Source organism: Mesoplodon mirus (assembly GCF_964341445.2).
Source record: "Mesoplodon mirus genome assembly, chromosome: 4".
NCBI classification, from domain to species: Eukaryota; Metazoa; Chordata; class Mammalia; order Artiodactyla; family Ziphiidae; genus Mesoplodon; species Mesoplodon mirus.
The window spans coordinates 67362611-67375707 of NC_138979.1; the positions used below are offsets into that span (position 1 = coordinate 67362611).

Below are 13097 nucleotides of genomic sequence, written 5' to 3' on the forward strand. Positions count from 1 at the left end.
GCTTCAAGGTAGCCAGATTTCTGACATGGTGGGTCAGGGATCCAAAAAGCGTGTATCCTGAGAGAGTCAGGTGAAAACCGTATCACCTTTTATAATCTAGCCTTGGAAATTACATAGTGTCACTTCTACTACATTGTATTTGTTAGAAGCTGGTCATTAAGGCCATCCCATATTCAAGGAGAAGAGAATAAAACTCAGCCTATTGATGGGAATAGTGTAAAGAATTTGCAGACATGATTTCAAACCATCACAGAAGTGAGCTCGTGAAAAATCCTCCCATTCTGCATTTAAATGAAGTGTCATTATTTCACTTTGTTTTTAATTGAAATATAGTTGATTTACAATGTTGTGTTAGTTTCAGGTGTCCAGCAAAATGATTCAGTCATATATATATATATATATATATATATATTCTTTTAGATTCTTTTCCATTAGAGGTTATTGTAAGATATTGAGTATAGTTCCCTGTGCTATACAGTAGGTCCTTGTTGGTTATCCATTTTATATTTGCTTTCATTATGAAAGATGTTTTTTGAAAGATATTTGATGTTGCCTCACAGGTAACTGAGGTTCTGTTCAATTTTTTTAATATAACGGCTTTATTGAGATATAAATTACATGCTATAAAATTTACCCATTTGAAGTATAAAATCCAGTGGTTTTTAGTATATTCCCAGAGTTGTGCAAACATCACCACAGTCCATTTTATTTTATTATTTTTTTTTTGTGGCTGTGCTGTGGGGCATGTGGGATCTTAGTTCCCTGACCAGGAATGAACCCGTGTCCCTTGCAGTGGAAGCACGGAGTCTTAATCACTGGACCGCCAGGGAATTCCCCACAGTCCATTTAAAAATATTTTCATTACCCCAAAAGAAACCCTAGATCCATTAGCAGTCACTCTCCATTTCCCCTCAAGCCTCCAGCCCTAGGCAACCACAAATCTGCTTTTTGTCTCTATACATCTGCTTATTCTAGACCTCTCACTTAAATGAACTTATATATCATCTATTGTGAATGGCTTCTTTCACTTAGCATGATATTTTCATGATTCATCCGTGTTGTATCATGTATCAGTACTTCATTCCTTTTATGGCCAAATAATGTTCTAGTGTATGGACATGCCACATTTTGTTTACCCAGTCATCAGTTGATGGACATTTGAGTTTTCATTTTCTGGCTATTATGAATAATGCTCCAATGAACATTTATGTACAAGTTTTTGTATGGACATACGTTTTAATTTCTTTTGGGTATAAAGCTAGAAGTGGAATTGTTTGGTCACATAATAACTCTATGTATAACTTTTTGAGGAACTAGCAGACTGCTTTCCAAACCAGCTGCATTACCACCAGCAGTGTACAAGAGTTCCAGTTTCTCCACATCCTCACCAACGCTGTTAGTATCTGTATTTTATAAACAGCCATTCCAGTGGGTATGAAGTGTTATCTCATTCTGGTTTTGATTTGCATTTCCTGATAGCTAATGATATTGAACATCCTTTAATGTGCTTGTTGTCCATTTGTATATCTTCTTTGGGGAAATGTCTATTCAAATCCTTGCCCAGTTTTAATTGGGTTATTTTTCTTTTTTCTTTCCTTTCTTGTTGTTGTTGAATTGTTAGAGTTCTTTATATATTCTATACAATTCTCTTATCAGATAAATGATTTGCAAATATTTCCTTCCATTCTGTGGGTTATCTTTTCACCTTCTTGATGGTGTCCTTTGAAGCACAAAGAGGTTTAATCTTGATGTAGTCCAATTTACCTGTTTATGTTTTGTTGCTTGTACTTTTGATGTCATAGCTAAGAAGGCTATGACATAGCTAAGAAGGCTTTACCTAACTGAAGTCCACCTCCGTGCTTTCACTGCCTAGGGTGTGGGTTCCACCCCTGGTCAGGCAACTAAGATCCCACAAGCCATGTGGCGTGGCCAAAAAAAAAAACCCCAAACAAAAAAATAACAACTTAAGTCCACATAGTTTTTCTTCTAATATTTTTACAGTTTAAGCTCTTACATTTTGGTCTTTGATACATTTTGAGTTAATTTTTTGTGTATGGTATGAGGAAAGGGTCCAACTTTATTCTTTTGCATGTGGATATTGAGTTGTCCCAGCACCATTTGTTGATTTGTACCATTTGTTGAAAAGTATACATTCCGCATTGAATTGTCATGGCACCCTTGTTGAAAATCAGTTGACTATAAATGTGAAGGTGGATTTCTGAATTCTATATTCTATTCCATTCATCTATATGTCTATCCTATGCCAGTATCACTTTGTCCTGATTACTGTAGTGTAGGTTTATAGTATGTTTTGAAATCAAGAAGTGTGGTCCTCCAACTTCGGTCTTTTTCAAGATTGTTTCGTCTATCCTGGGTCTTTGGAAGTTTCATAGTAATTTTAGACCAGTTTGTTAATTTCTGCCAAAATGCCAGCTAGGATTTTGACAGAGATTATGTTGACCGATAGATCAATTTGGCTATCTTTTTTTAAAAAAGTTTTTTTTAAATTTATTTATTTTATTTATTTATCCCTGGCTGCATTGGGTCTTCATTGCTGCCCGTGGGCCTTCTCCAGTTGCGGTGAGCGGGGGCTACTCTTCATTGCAGTGCGTGAGCCTCTCATTGCGGTGTCTTCTCTTGTTGCAGAGCACTGTCTCTAGGCATGTGGGCTTCAGTAGTTGTGGCGCGTGGGCTCAGTAGTTGTGGTTTGCGGGCTCTTAGAGCACAGGCTCAGTAGTTGTGGTGCACGGGCTTAGCTGCTTTGCGGCATGTGGGATCCTCCCGGACCAGAGCTCAAACCTGCGTCCCCTGCATTGGCAGGCAGATTCCCAATGACTGCACCACCAGGGAATACCCAATTTGGCTATCTTAACAATATTATTATTGCCATCTTAACAATATCAAGCCTCTTGATCTTGAGATGCCTTTGCATTTGCTTAGCTCTTTGTTAATTTCTTTCAACAATGTTTCATTCTGTTCAATGAAAAAATCTTTTTTCTCTCTAGTATTTGGATTAAATAATTTCTATTATTCTGTCTTCATGTGTATGAGCTTTTTTGGGGGGGGGTTGGTTTCCAATCGGCTGTTAAGCTCATCTGGTGAATTTTTCATTTCAGAGATTGTACTTTTCTTATACTTTCTATTTTTATGTTGTGATTCTCCATCTGTTCATCAGTTATCATTTTTTCTTTAAATTATCAAACATGTGTTAGTAGCTGTTTTAAAGTCTTTGTATATTTATTCTAACATCTGTGTCATACCTGAGTATGTTTCTATTGGCTGTTTTTTTCCCCTTGATTTTGGCTCACATTTCCTGCTTTTTCAGATGTCTGATCATTTTTTGTTATATGTTGGATACTGTGATATGTCAGGAGTATGCTGATTTGAAGAATTTAAAAATACATGTGCATTAAACTATAGTGTCTCAGCCACAATGCTCTGCCTTTCTGAGCCAGTTGCTCCTAAGAAAAACCCATGTTGCTGGAGAGTGTGGAGAGGGATAAGGAGCTTCAGAGAGCCTCACCCAATTTTAGGCAGAGCATATGGTGGTTCAGAACATAAAATCTGGAATCAGATTGCCTGGATTTGAATCCCAACTATTCCAATTACAAGCTGTATAAACTTCGGCAAGTTACTTCGTCTCTTTGTCCTTCCATTTCCAATTAGATGGGGGATTCTAATTTAGTACCTACTTTATAAGATCATTGAGATAAGTAAATGAGTTAACACATGTAACGCAATTGGAACAGCACCTGGCACATACTAATTGCTCAGTAAATGTTAGTTCTCACTTTAAAAAAAGTGATACCATGTTTCCCTAAAAGACCAGGCTCCCACAGCACTGTGCCTCCACCTCATGACCCCCTAGCCTGCCATGCTCACAGATACCTCTCCTGTATACAGGCCATGTACGTGCCTCTCTCCTTCACCCTCCTCTTTAGACTGTGGGCTCCTCTAGGTCAGGGACCAAGTCTGGGAGCCAACATTCATATGCTGCAGGGACACGACACCCCTGTTGGTAGAAGCCTAACTCCCAGCTTTGCCCCCAACCTGACACCATGAAGTTCCTCTGGCCGAGGAATGGGCAGTATTCTTCCCTCCTCTCATCTCCTTAGTAGAAACATGGAAAACCACCTATCATCAGAGCTGGGACTTAGAGACTATTCCTTCCACTCCTTCATTTTATAGATGGAGTAACTGAAGTCCTAACAGGAGAAGTGTGCCCAAAGTTAAACTCGTGGTACTTCAAATAAAAATGGCAAGTGATGGGAGACGGCAATGTTCTAGGAGTCTTTACTTTGTGTTGGAATTATGTCAACTCCAAGCTTCATACTGCTCTCCCAATGATGATTCAAAACACCAGCTGACAGTGATCTGTGTCTGTCATCAATACAACATAAGAAAATCGTTTGATGGTTTAAACCTTGGCTATATACAAAATTTTTCAAAATTTTGGAGGAAGGGTGTAAAGAAGGGTCTAATGATGAATGATGATTGGAAGCAGAAGTTTAGAGGACCATGGGATGCCCACCTTTCTACACCTCCCGCCCTTTTGCCCCTGCCCCACCCACTCGAATCACCCAGTAGACCTGAGACTATTGAGGTATAGCCTGTTGGTTAAGAGCATAAACGCTGAAGCCCACTTGCGCAAATTTCCATCCTACTCTGCTAACTGAAAGATCTTGAGCAAATTACATAATCTCCTTGTACTTCAGTTTCCTCATCTGTAAAGTGGGGATAGTGATAGAAATTACCTTATGGGGCTGTTGTGAGGATTACATGTGTGAATATATGTGTAAGGTGCACAGAACATTGCCTGGCGCACAGTTAGTACTCCGTACCTGTTAGCTATTAACCATTACTATCGTTACTTTGCCTTGTTTTCCCCCAGCTCCTCAGGCCTGGGAGCCTAGTAACACCCAACCTCGTAGCCTTGTCTCTACCTGGTGCAGCAGAATACCAGCTCAGGCCCCCAAATCACCAGTCATAGACAGAAGACTGGAAGACCCTCTGTCTGTGACTTATCTGAGGAAACTGAGTCCCAGAGAGGACCAGGGACTTGCCCAAGTTTACCCAACTAAGGCAGAACCTGGGCTAGAATCCAGATGTCCCAGTGCCCAGGGACCTGTCTTGGGCATGAACAGACTCCTTCCAGGCTTTGCAGGGGAGCTCAGTGTGACCGTGCAGACTGTGTGATTAGCTAGACAGGGTTAAACACTGAGCCACTGCCAACTGGGTTAGAAGTCAGCTGGCTAGCGGGACAGCCCCACCACCATGGATAGTGGGAGCCAAGGTGAAGCTGGGACTAGCCTTTGGCCTCTCAGCAAACACTCTACTGTTGGGCCCTTAGACTGGGGGCTCAGTCACAGTCAAGGGCCCCTGAGTGCCTGCCCCAAATATATTCCTTCTGGTGGATCTGGGGGGATATGTCTTAGACCACCCTTGCCCCGTTCTCACCCTTTCCAAGAGACCATGGATCCCCAAAAGATCTCTGCATTGGCCAAAGTCCCCCTGTGAGCTGGGGGGCCAAGGCCAGGGACGGTCCACAGCCTGAGTCTATGACCAGGTCCCTGTATCCTTTTCTGTCTGCACCAGCGTCCCCTGCTGCACCATTGCCTGGGACGCTTACCCTCTGCCTCTCATAAAATAAACTGTCACCCCTATCCAACTTTCTCCCTTTAATTTCGCTGTACCCCCTACCCCAGCCTGGGTCTGGTGACCCCACAGTGACCTTGAATAAATCTTTGTTTATTGACTGTCAGTCCCATCATCTCCAAGCCTTCGAGGCAGGGACCAGGCTCACTGGGCTCACCTCTGCCCCCAGGCCCCCTGCAATGTCTGCAGAGGAGGCACTCAGTCAATAATCATAGTAGGAAGGAGGAGAGTCATGGAGCCGTCCGTCATGGGGCGGGGAGAGATCATTTCCAGCTCTGAGAATATGGGCTTAAGGTTTTTATCTCATGGTAGACAATTATGTTTTAAAAAGTAACACCCAGACTCTCAATGTTAAGTGCTCTGGGATGGGCTCAGCCAGGGCAGCTCCAGGAAGAAACATGAGAGCTGGGGGTCCCTCCCAGAGGGCTTCCGGGAGGAGGAAGGGTCTGAAGAACAGTTGGAAGCTTCTGCCAGGGGAAGGCAACCTTGTGGCTTTTCTGTTTGTTTCTTTCTTTTTTAACATCTTTATTGGAGTATAATTGCTTTACAATGGTGTGTTAGTTTCTGCTTTGTAACAAAGTGAATCAGTTATACATATACATATGTTCCCATATCTCTTCCCTCTTGCGTCTCCCTCCCTCCCACCCTCCCTATCCCACTCCTCTAGGTGGTCACAAAGCACCGAGTTGATTTCCCTGTGCTAGGGGATAGAAAGGGAAGATGACACATTTCCCAAGCCCTCCTGCCTAGAATAAGCCCATTTGCCCAGCCTCCTCATCAGTTTGGGAACTCTACATCCAGAGTGGCTGTCGAGCTGCCCGGGAGGGGTTGAGGGATCTGGGCACGTGTTCCTGCTAGCCCCCGAAGTGAAGACACTTCTCCCGCCATGCCCACCCACATCAACCCCCAGTACCAACTCCAATCATCAACAACAATGCTCTGTCCTCACTAGGAAAGCGGGAGGAGGAGGAGAGGGGCAGCCCGTATTCTCTTCAGGACAGAGGAAGAGTCCGCATTCCCTTCTGGGATTCACTGGGTTGGTTGTTAATATAGCATGGGCTTCCCAAGCCCCCTGGGTGCCCTGAAACTGCAAGAGAGCATCTGGAAACATTGGTGGCGGGGCAAGGGGAGGGCTTCTAGCAGTTTCTCAAAGGGCTCATAACTCATGGGAGGCTCAGGACCAACACCCCAAACCCAAATTGTCAGGGTGCCCTGAGGTGGCAGTGGGCAAGGATCACTGGGGGAAAAGGCCATTAAGACACTGGAATTTGGGACTTCCCTGGTGGTCCAGTGGTTAAGACTCCGCATTTCCAATGCAAGGGGCACAAGTTCGATCTCTGGTTGAGGAACTAAGACCTCATGTGCCACGCAGTGCAGCCAAAAAACAAACAAAGAAACTGGAATTTGAAAGGGCAGAATTCTCTTGAAGTTGGTGTGCTGGTAGTGACATGCCAGCTTAGTGTAGCAATCTGGAAGTCATCTGCCATCTGACTGGGTGGAGGACCTTGGAATAACTCCTGCCCCATCCTGCCACTATGCCCTGACCCTTAGCCTTCAAATTAGGACTGAGGTTCCCCCTAACACCCAGTGGGACTGCCTCCATTTTTTTACTTCAACCAATCCCCACTCATCCCAAGGTAGTTGGCAGGTGAAAACTAAGGTGGGGAGGTAACTCTGGGGTGTTGGGAGTGGGAGGTGAAACGGAACAGTTGTTGGGAGGGGGGTTTCTAGAGAGCATGGCCCAGGTTTTAGAAGATGCAGGTTTACTGCCACAAACCTGAGAGTCTCTGGAATGAGGTGGAAGGGGAGGGGGCGTTTGAGGACAGAGGGCAACGTGCAGAGATACTGTTACCATGGAAGAGGGGCCAGAGGCAATGTGAGATGGAGCTGTTGGCTGAATTTCTTTTGTTGTTGTTGTTGCGGTACGTGGGCCTCTCACTGCTGTGGCCTCTCCCGTTGCGGAGCACAGGCTACAGACGCACAGGCTCAGCGGCCATGGCTCACGGGCCCAGCCGCTCCGCAGCATGTGGGATCTTCCCGGACCGGGGCATGAACCCGTGTCCCCTGCATCGGCAGGCGGACTCTCAACCACTGCGCCACCAGGGAAGCCCTGGCTAAATTTTATGATGCAAATAATGGTTAGATCTAGCTTATGTGGTGTCCTGGTTTCAGGGCCAGTTATGGAGACCTGGATTTCAAATGCCATCTCTGCCTCTTGCTGGGTGTGTGACACTGAACAAGTCTAAAACTCTCTGGGCCTCTGTCACCACACCTGCAAAATGAGACTATTACTACATTCCACATTAGGTTGTTGGGAGAATGCAAAGAGCTAACGCACATAAAGCACTTGGCACAATACGTGCATTTAGTAAAGAAAAGTTTAAAAAAAAAAAAAAAGGTCAAACCTCCTGCCCAGCCCCCGGGGCCCAGGGCTGGCTCCAGGTGGAGGGCCCAGTGGCAGGAACAGTGTCCTCGTGTGGCTCTACCAAGGATGACAGCCAACACACCCACCTGCACTGGCGTCTAGACCCCTCCCCTGCCTCCCACCCTCTTTTATGTAAGCCTCACAGGTGAGCAGCTAGGACCTGCACCAGATGGGTCAGAGGTATCTGGGGCCACACCTCACCTGCAGGCCCAAGGCAGGATGGGGCGGGTCCCCATTGATGCCCAGCCCCACTGCATCATCACCTGGAACCAGGGGACCGGGCAGCACTGGCTCCCACACCCATGATGCTTTAGCGGAAGGAGCACAGGGGATGTTGAGCTCTGTGCCTGCCAGCCCCAAGGGGGAAGGTGAGTGCCCTGCAGCAGCCAGACCTTCTCGGCATGCAGTCCTCTCTAAGTCCTCGGTGGGGGTCTTCCGGCTGGGAGTCAGGAATCACAAGAGAGATTTCAGGGGCACTGATCTTTGAGGTGAGACAGGCAGGTCATGCAGACTAAAGAGCAGGGGCGGGGCGTGGGGTCCACCGTGCAGGGGAATGGGGAAGCCGGTGGGAAGCAGCGCTGCAGACTAGGTCACTGTTGAGAGCTCCAGCCTGTGCAGAGGGACCAGCCTCTGTGGCCAGGACCGTGGGATTTGGAGGAGGCACTGCTCCTCTCCCTACTTGGGGTTTTTAGGATTTGGGAAAGTATTTGGGCAACGCCCTCCATTGAAGACATCCTGTGGCGTATAGGAGTAGGGTTCTCCCTTTGCCCCCAGAGCAGAGAGAGGTGAGAACCAGAACAACAAACGGTGGTGTGGGGCAGGGTGGTTGCCAGTAGTGGGCAGGAGTCTTTGCAAAGCAGGAGGCCCAAGAATTTGATGTATTTGTTCATCCTGGTGACCGATTGACCCTGGGGACTAGAGAGCCCGGAGCCCGGAGCCCGAAGGCAGCCACCTCCTTCAATGCTGCGTTGTTCCTGATGCGATCAGAGCATGTGGGCTTAGGAGGCGGTAAACTGCAGTCAGGTACCGAGGCCGGGAGCCAGTGAGTCACGTCCAGGAAGGAGGGCAGGTGCCCCCTAGCCCAGCCAGGCCTCGAGGTGACTCACGCTGTGTGTCTATTGCAGGATGGTTTTGTGGTGCTGGACCTCTCAGGGGACAAGCTCTCTGAGGTTCTCGCTCTCTCCCCGGTGAGCTCGCAGGGTGTAGCCACCCCTCGGGGACCATGCCAGAGGCACTCCTGCTCAGGTCTGCCAGCTCCACCCTGAGGACCATGTAAGGAACAAGGATCCCACCCTCTTCCCACCTCCCGGCCCCCACGCTGCCTCCCAGGGAGAGTACCCAGGCTTGGCAGGGTGCCTGGACCTCCAGACTTGGATTGGGACTTTTCACCCTACTTAGCACCATCCTAATCTCACCAAAGAATTTCCTCCTACTTATTCCCCAAAAGATCCATGAGAGTTCACCAGTAAGGATGAGAGCTGTTGATTTACTAGGTACTTTACATGTATCCTCTTATCCTCACAACAGCCATAGGATTTAGGCAGAAAACCTAGGCTCAGAGAGGTACAGTGACTTGCCCAAGGTCGTACGTCAAGTAAAGTGACTTGAACAGGCCGACTCTGGTAAATCTCCATGCTCTATTGTTTCAAGAAAGCATTTATTGAACACCTACTGCACACAGAGCAGAGGGTTGATTGGGAAGAAAGAGCCACAGAAATAAAGAGGAGATGGATCCCCATCCATGAGGGGTTCACATGGAAAACGAAGGCTCCCCTCGACTTACGTGTCACACACATAGTGACAACTTGGAAACAATTAGATCCAACCAACATTTACTGAGCTCCAACTGCATGCCAGAGAGTACTTAGGGACAGAGGTCAGGGTTGAATCAGACATGACCCATACTATCAAGGAGCTTCCCAAGCCACGTGTGGCCTTCAAAGCCCAAACCTGAGTGTTTGAGGGCTACAAGGGTGAGAGGTGTGGGGGATAATCCGGGAGGACTTCCTGGAGGAGCTGAAGGAAGCTTTTGGCAGGCTGTATCTTTTTTTTTTTTTTTTTTTCGGTACGCGGGCCTCTCACTGTTGTGGCCTCTCCCATTGCGGAGCACAGGCTCTGGACGCGCAGGCTCAGCGGCCATGGCTCACGGGCCCAGCCGCTCCGCGGCATGTGGGATCTTCCCGGACAGGGGCATGAACCCGTGTCCCCTGCATCAGCAGGCAGACTCTCAACCACTGCGCCACCAGGGAAGCCCAAGGCTGTGTCTTTAAATGGTTCCCATCAGCTCTTCTGCCAAGATTGGAGGAGAAAGGAGAGCCAGTTCAGAGAAAGGAGAGTGCGGGCTCTCCCAGACTCCTCTGCCTGCCCCCCACACCTCACAATATGTCTGCTCATACATGCCCTTCAAGTGTTTTCTTGCTCCCTGTGCTACTGGGCAGGTGCTGAAGAAGTTTTTGTTTCTGTGAAAGTGAGTAAGGCAAGATGCTCATAGTGTGTTTGTGTGTGTGTGTGTGTGTGTGTGTGTGTGTGTGGAGTGTGAGCTGGGGTTGAGAGCAATTCCTGTCCTCACCAGGGATACTTTCTGGATCTTCTTCTTCCTGCTAGGAATGAGTAAAGCAGAGGCAAGTCATTCTGCTGCTTAGGAACTTCCACCTCTGGGACTGAGCCAAGGTCTGGAGCGCTGTATTCCAGGAGGAGTCTAAGATTCCAGAATGACGGGGATACTGTGTTAATCACCTTTGACAGGCTCATCGTGTTGACTATAATAGTCGTACCTCACTTGCTGGGGTCATTTACCAGCCACTTGTACCTTCTGGAACAGCAGCAAGAGTTAGAAGGGGCCCAAAATGCTTTTGAGGAGTCAAAACTGAAAGGATTGCTCCCCAAATCTCTTTTCTTTGAGGAAAACGTTATAAATTCCACTTTGGAAGCCATCTCCTCTGAGTTAACTGACAATTCTAACAAGCTGGGATATTTTATTTCCTAGTCTGCTACCAAAAAACCCTGTAAAGTAGGAGGGAGGTGAGCTGCTAGAGGCCAGCACAGTGACAGCGGCAAGAAGTGACCACTAGTAAGGCAGGTGAGGATTAAAAACTAAAGACGACCACGGCCAGCAAAGACGTGTGAGGCAGCAGCCACCTTGGGGAGGGGCAGATGGCCCTCAAGGCGATGCAGTTTCCTTCGTTTTTGTCTTACAAGCCAGACCTGTAGTTTGTTGCTAGTATGACCTTGAGTGAAGTGAGCAGGAAAAAGTTATCGGGAGGTCCAGCAAATTCTGTTTCAGATGATGGACCAGGATACCCTCCCTCTAAGGGGACTAAATCTTGAAGGTTCAAACCAAGAGGAAGAGCATACTTTACTCATTTGGATAATTAGGTGGTTTTTTAAAAAATTAATTTATTTTATTTTTGGCTGCATTCGGTCTTCGTTGCTGGCGGGCTTTCTCTAGTTGTGGCGAGCGGGGGCTACTCTTTCTTGCGGTGCGCGGGCTTCCCATTGCAGTGGCTTCTCTTGCTGTGGAGCACGGGCTCTAGGCATGCGGGCTTCAGTAGTTGTGGCACGTGGGCACAGTAGTTGTGGCTCGCGGCTCTAGAGCGCAGGCTCAGTAGTTGTGGCGCACGGGCTTAGTTGCTCTGCAGCATGTGGGATCTTCCCGGATCAGGGCTCGAACCCGTGTCCCCTGCATTGGCAGGCGGATTCTTAACCACTGCGCCACCAGGGAAACCCATTTAGCTATTTTAAAACCAGAACCAGTTTATGCAAATTTTATTAGGTGGCAGAAATGCTGCCTGTACCTTTTGATGGTGAGGATTTAAAAGCAGGCTTGTTTGTGAGGAAGCAGTTAAGATGGTGAGAGATTACAGCCAGTGATGCCTCCGCTAATTTGGGAGTGGCTGCCCACAGCTGGTGATTTCAAAAGCTGATTGGCTTTAAGCACTGGGTTTACCCTGTGGGCAGCCCTATATTTTGAGGACAGGGGCTGAGATAGAGCATGGATGTTACACCAAGTTCACAGTCCTCCCCCGGACTCTCAGTGTGGGACCCTCAGCCTAGTTAATGTGCGTGTCCCCCCATTTGCCCTGTAATTGTCTGAGCCCAGAGTGCAGGAGCCACTTGATAACATTATAGTCTTCTTTGTCCCAAGGTGGAGGCAGCTTTTCCTCAACAACCCAAGAGAGTAATGGCAGTAACCGATGATCCAAAGTCAGCAGGACAAGTCCCACGGTGTTCAGAACCCTCTGTTTCCCTCTGCCTGGCACAGCAGGCCTCACCCCAGAAGCATGCTTTGTCATCTTTTCAGTCCTTCCGGCAGCCTCCCTGGAGCAGGTCACCATAGCAACAGAAGGGCTGCTTCAGCCCCGTGGCCCAGCCTTGTTCACAAAGTTCCCAAGAAGGGGACCAGCTTGGCACCCCACTCATCCCCTTCCTCCTCACTGCCCTCCCTCCATAACCTCATGATGTCTTTTGCTTTAAAACCTATCTCAGGTTCTTAAACAGACTGCCACCAGGTGGGCCTGAATGTGTTTGCAAACATAATTTGAACCTGCTGTACCAGCAAGGAGTAAGGACGAATGTGAGAAGCAGGTAACTGAGCAAGCTGCCTGGGGACTAGGTAGGGATGGGACCAACCCCACCCTGACAGACAGGTGGGATTCCCTGGAGCCAGGGTCCTGCCCTCAGGGCTGCCAAGACCAGCTGCACAGGTTGCACACTGCACAACTCCAGTAGGCTCTGTTTACATACCCGATGGCTGTGAAAGGTGTCCCCGGAGTTGAGTAATCCTGCTTGACCCTGAGGTATATACTGAACCCCATCTGCTCATCCACCCAGATTGAGGTCTGGCCAGTTGAACCCTGAGGAGGAATCATGTCAAGGAGCAGTGAGGCTGAGTTGATAATGGAGGCCCAGTAACCCCGTGGGCTGTGTTGACCAGAAGAGGAGATTCATTGTCCAGAGCCGCCAAGCCTGGGAGGCAAGGGGGATCTGGGCCAGGAGTGAAGACAGATGGCAAGAGCCC

At 47.8% G+C, this 13097-nt stretch overlaps 1 protein-coding gene across 2 annotated transcripts in view; it reads left to right on the forward strand.

Moving 5' to 3' along the window:
* Positions 1-13097, forward strand: part of ACSBG1 (acyl-CoA synthetase bubblegum family member 1) — a gene marked incomplete at both ends in the record, with an annotated part of 58926 nt that overhangs the window by 9515 nt on the left and 36314 nt on the right. The window contains 2 exons of one of the 2 annotated variants that reach the window (XM_082619656.1): positions 9303-9352; positions 12566-12664. The exons of the other annotated variant lie outside the window; for it this stretch is intronic. Coding sequence (XP_082475782.1) covers positions 9303-9352; positions 12566-12664 — 149 coding nt within the window. Of the gene's footprint in view, positions 1-9302; positions 9353-12565; positions 12665-13097 lie in introns of those variants that run through there. 2 annotated transcript variants of the gene reach the window in all.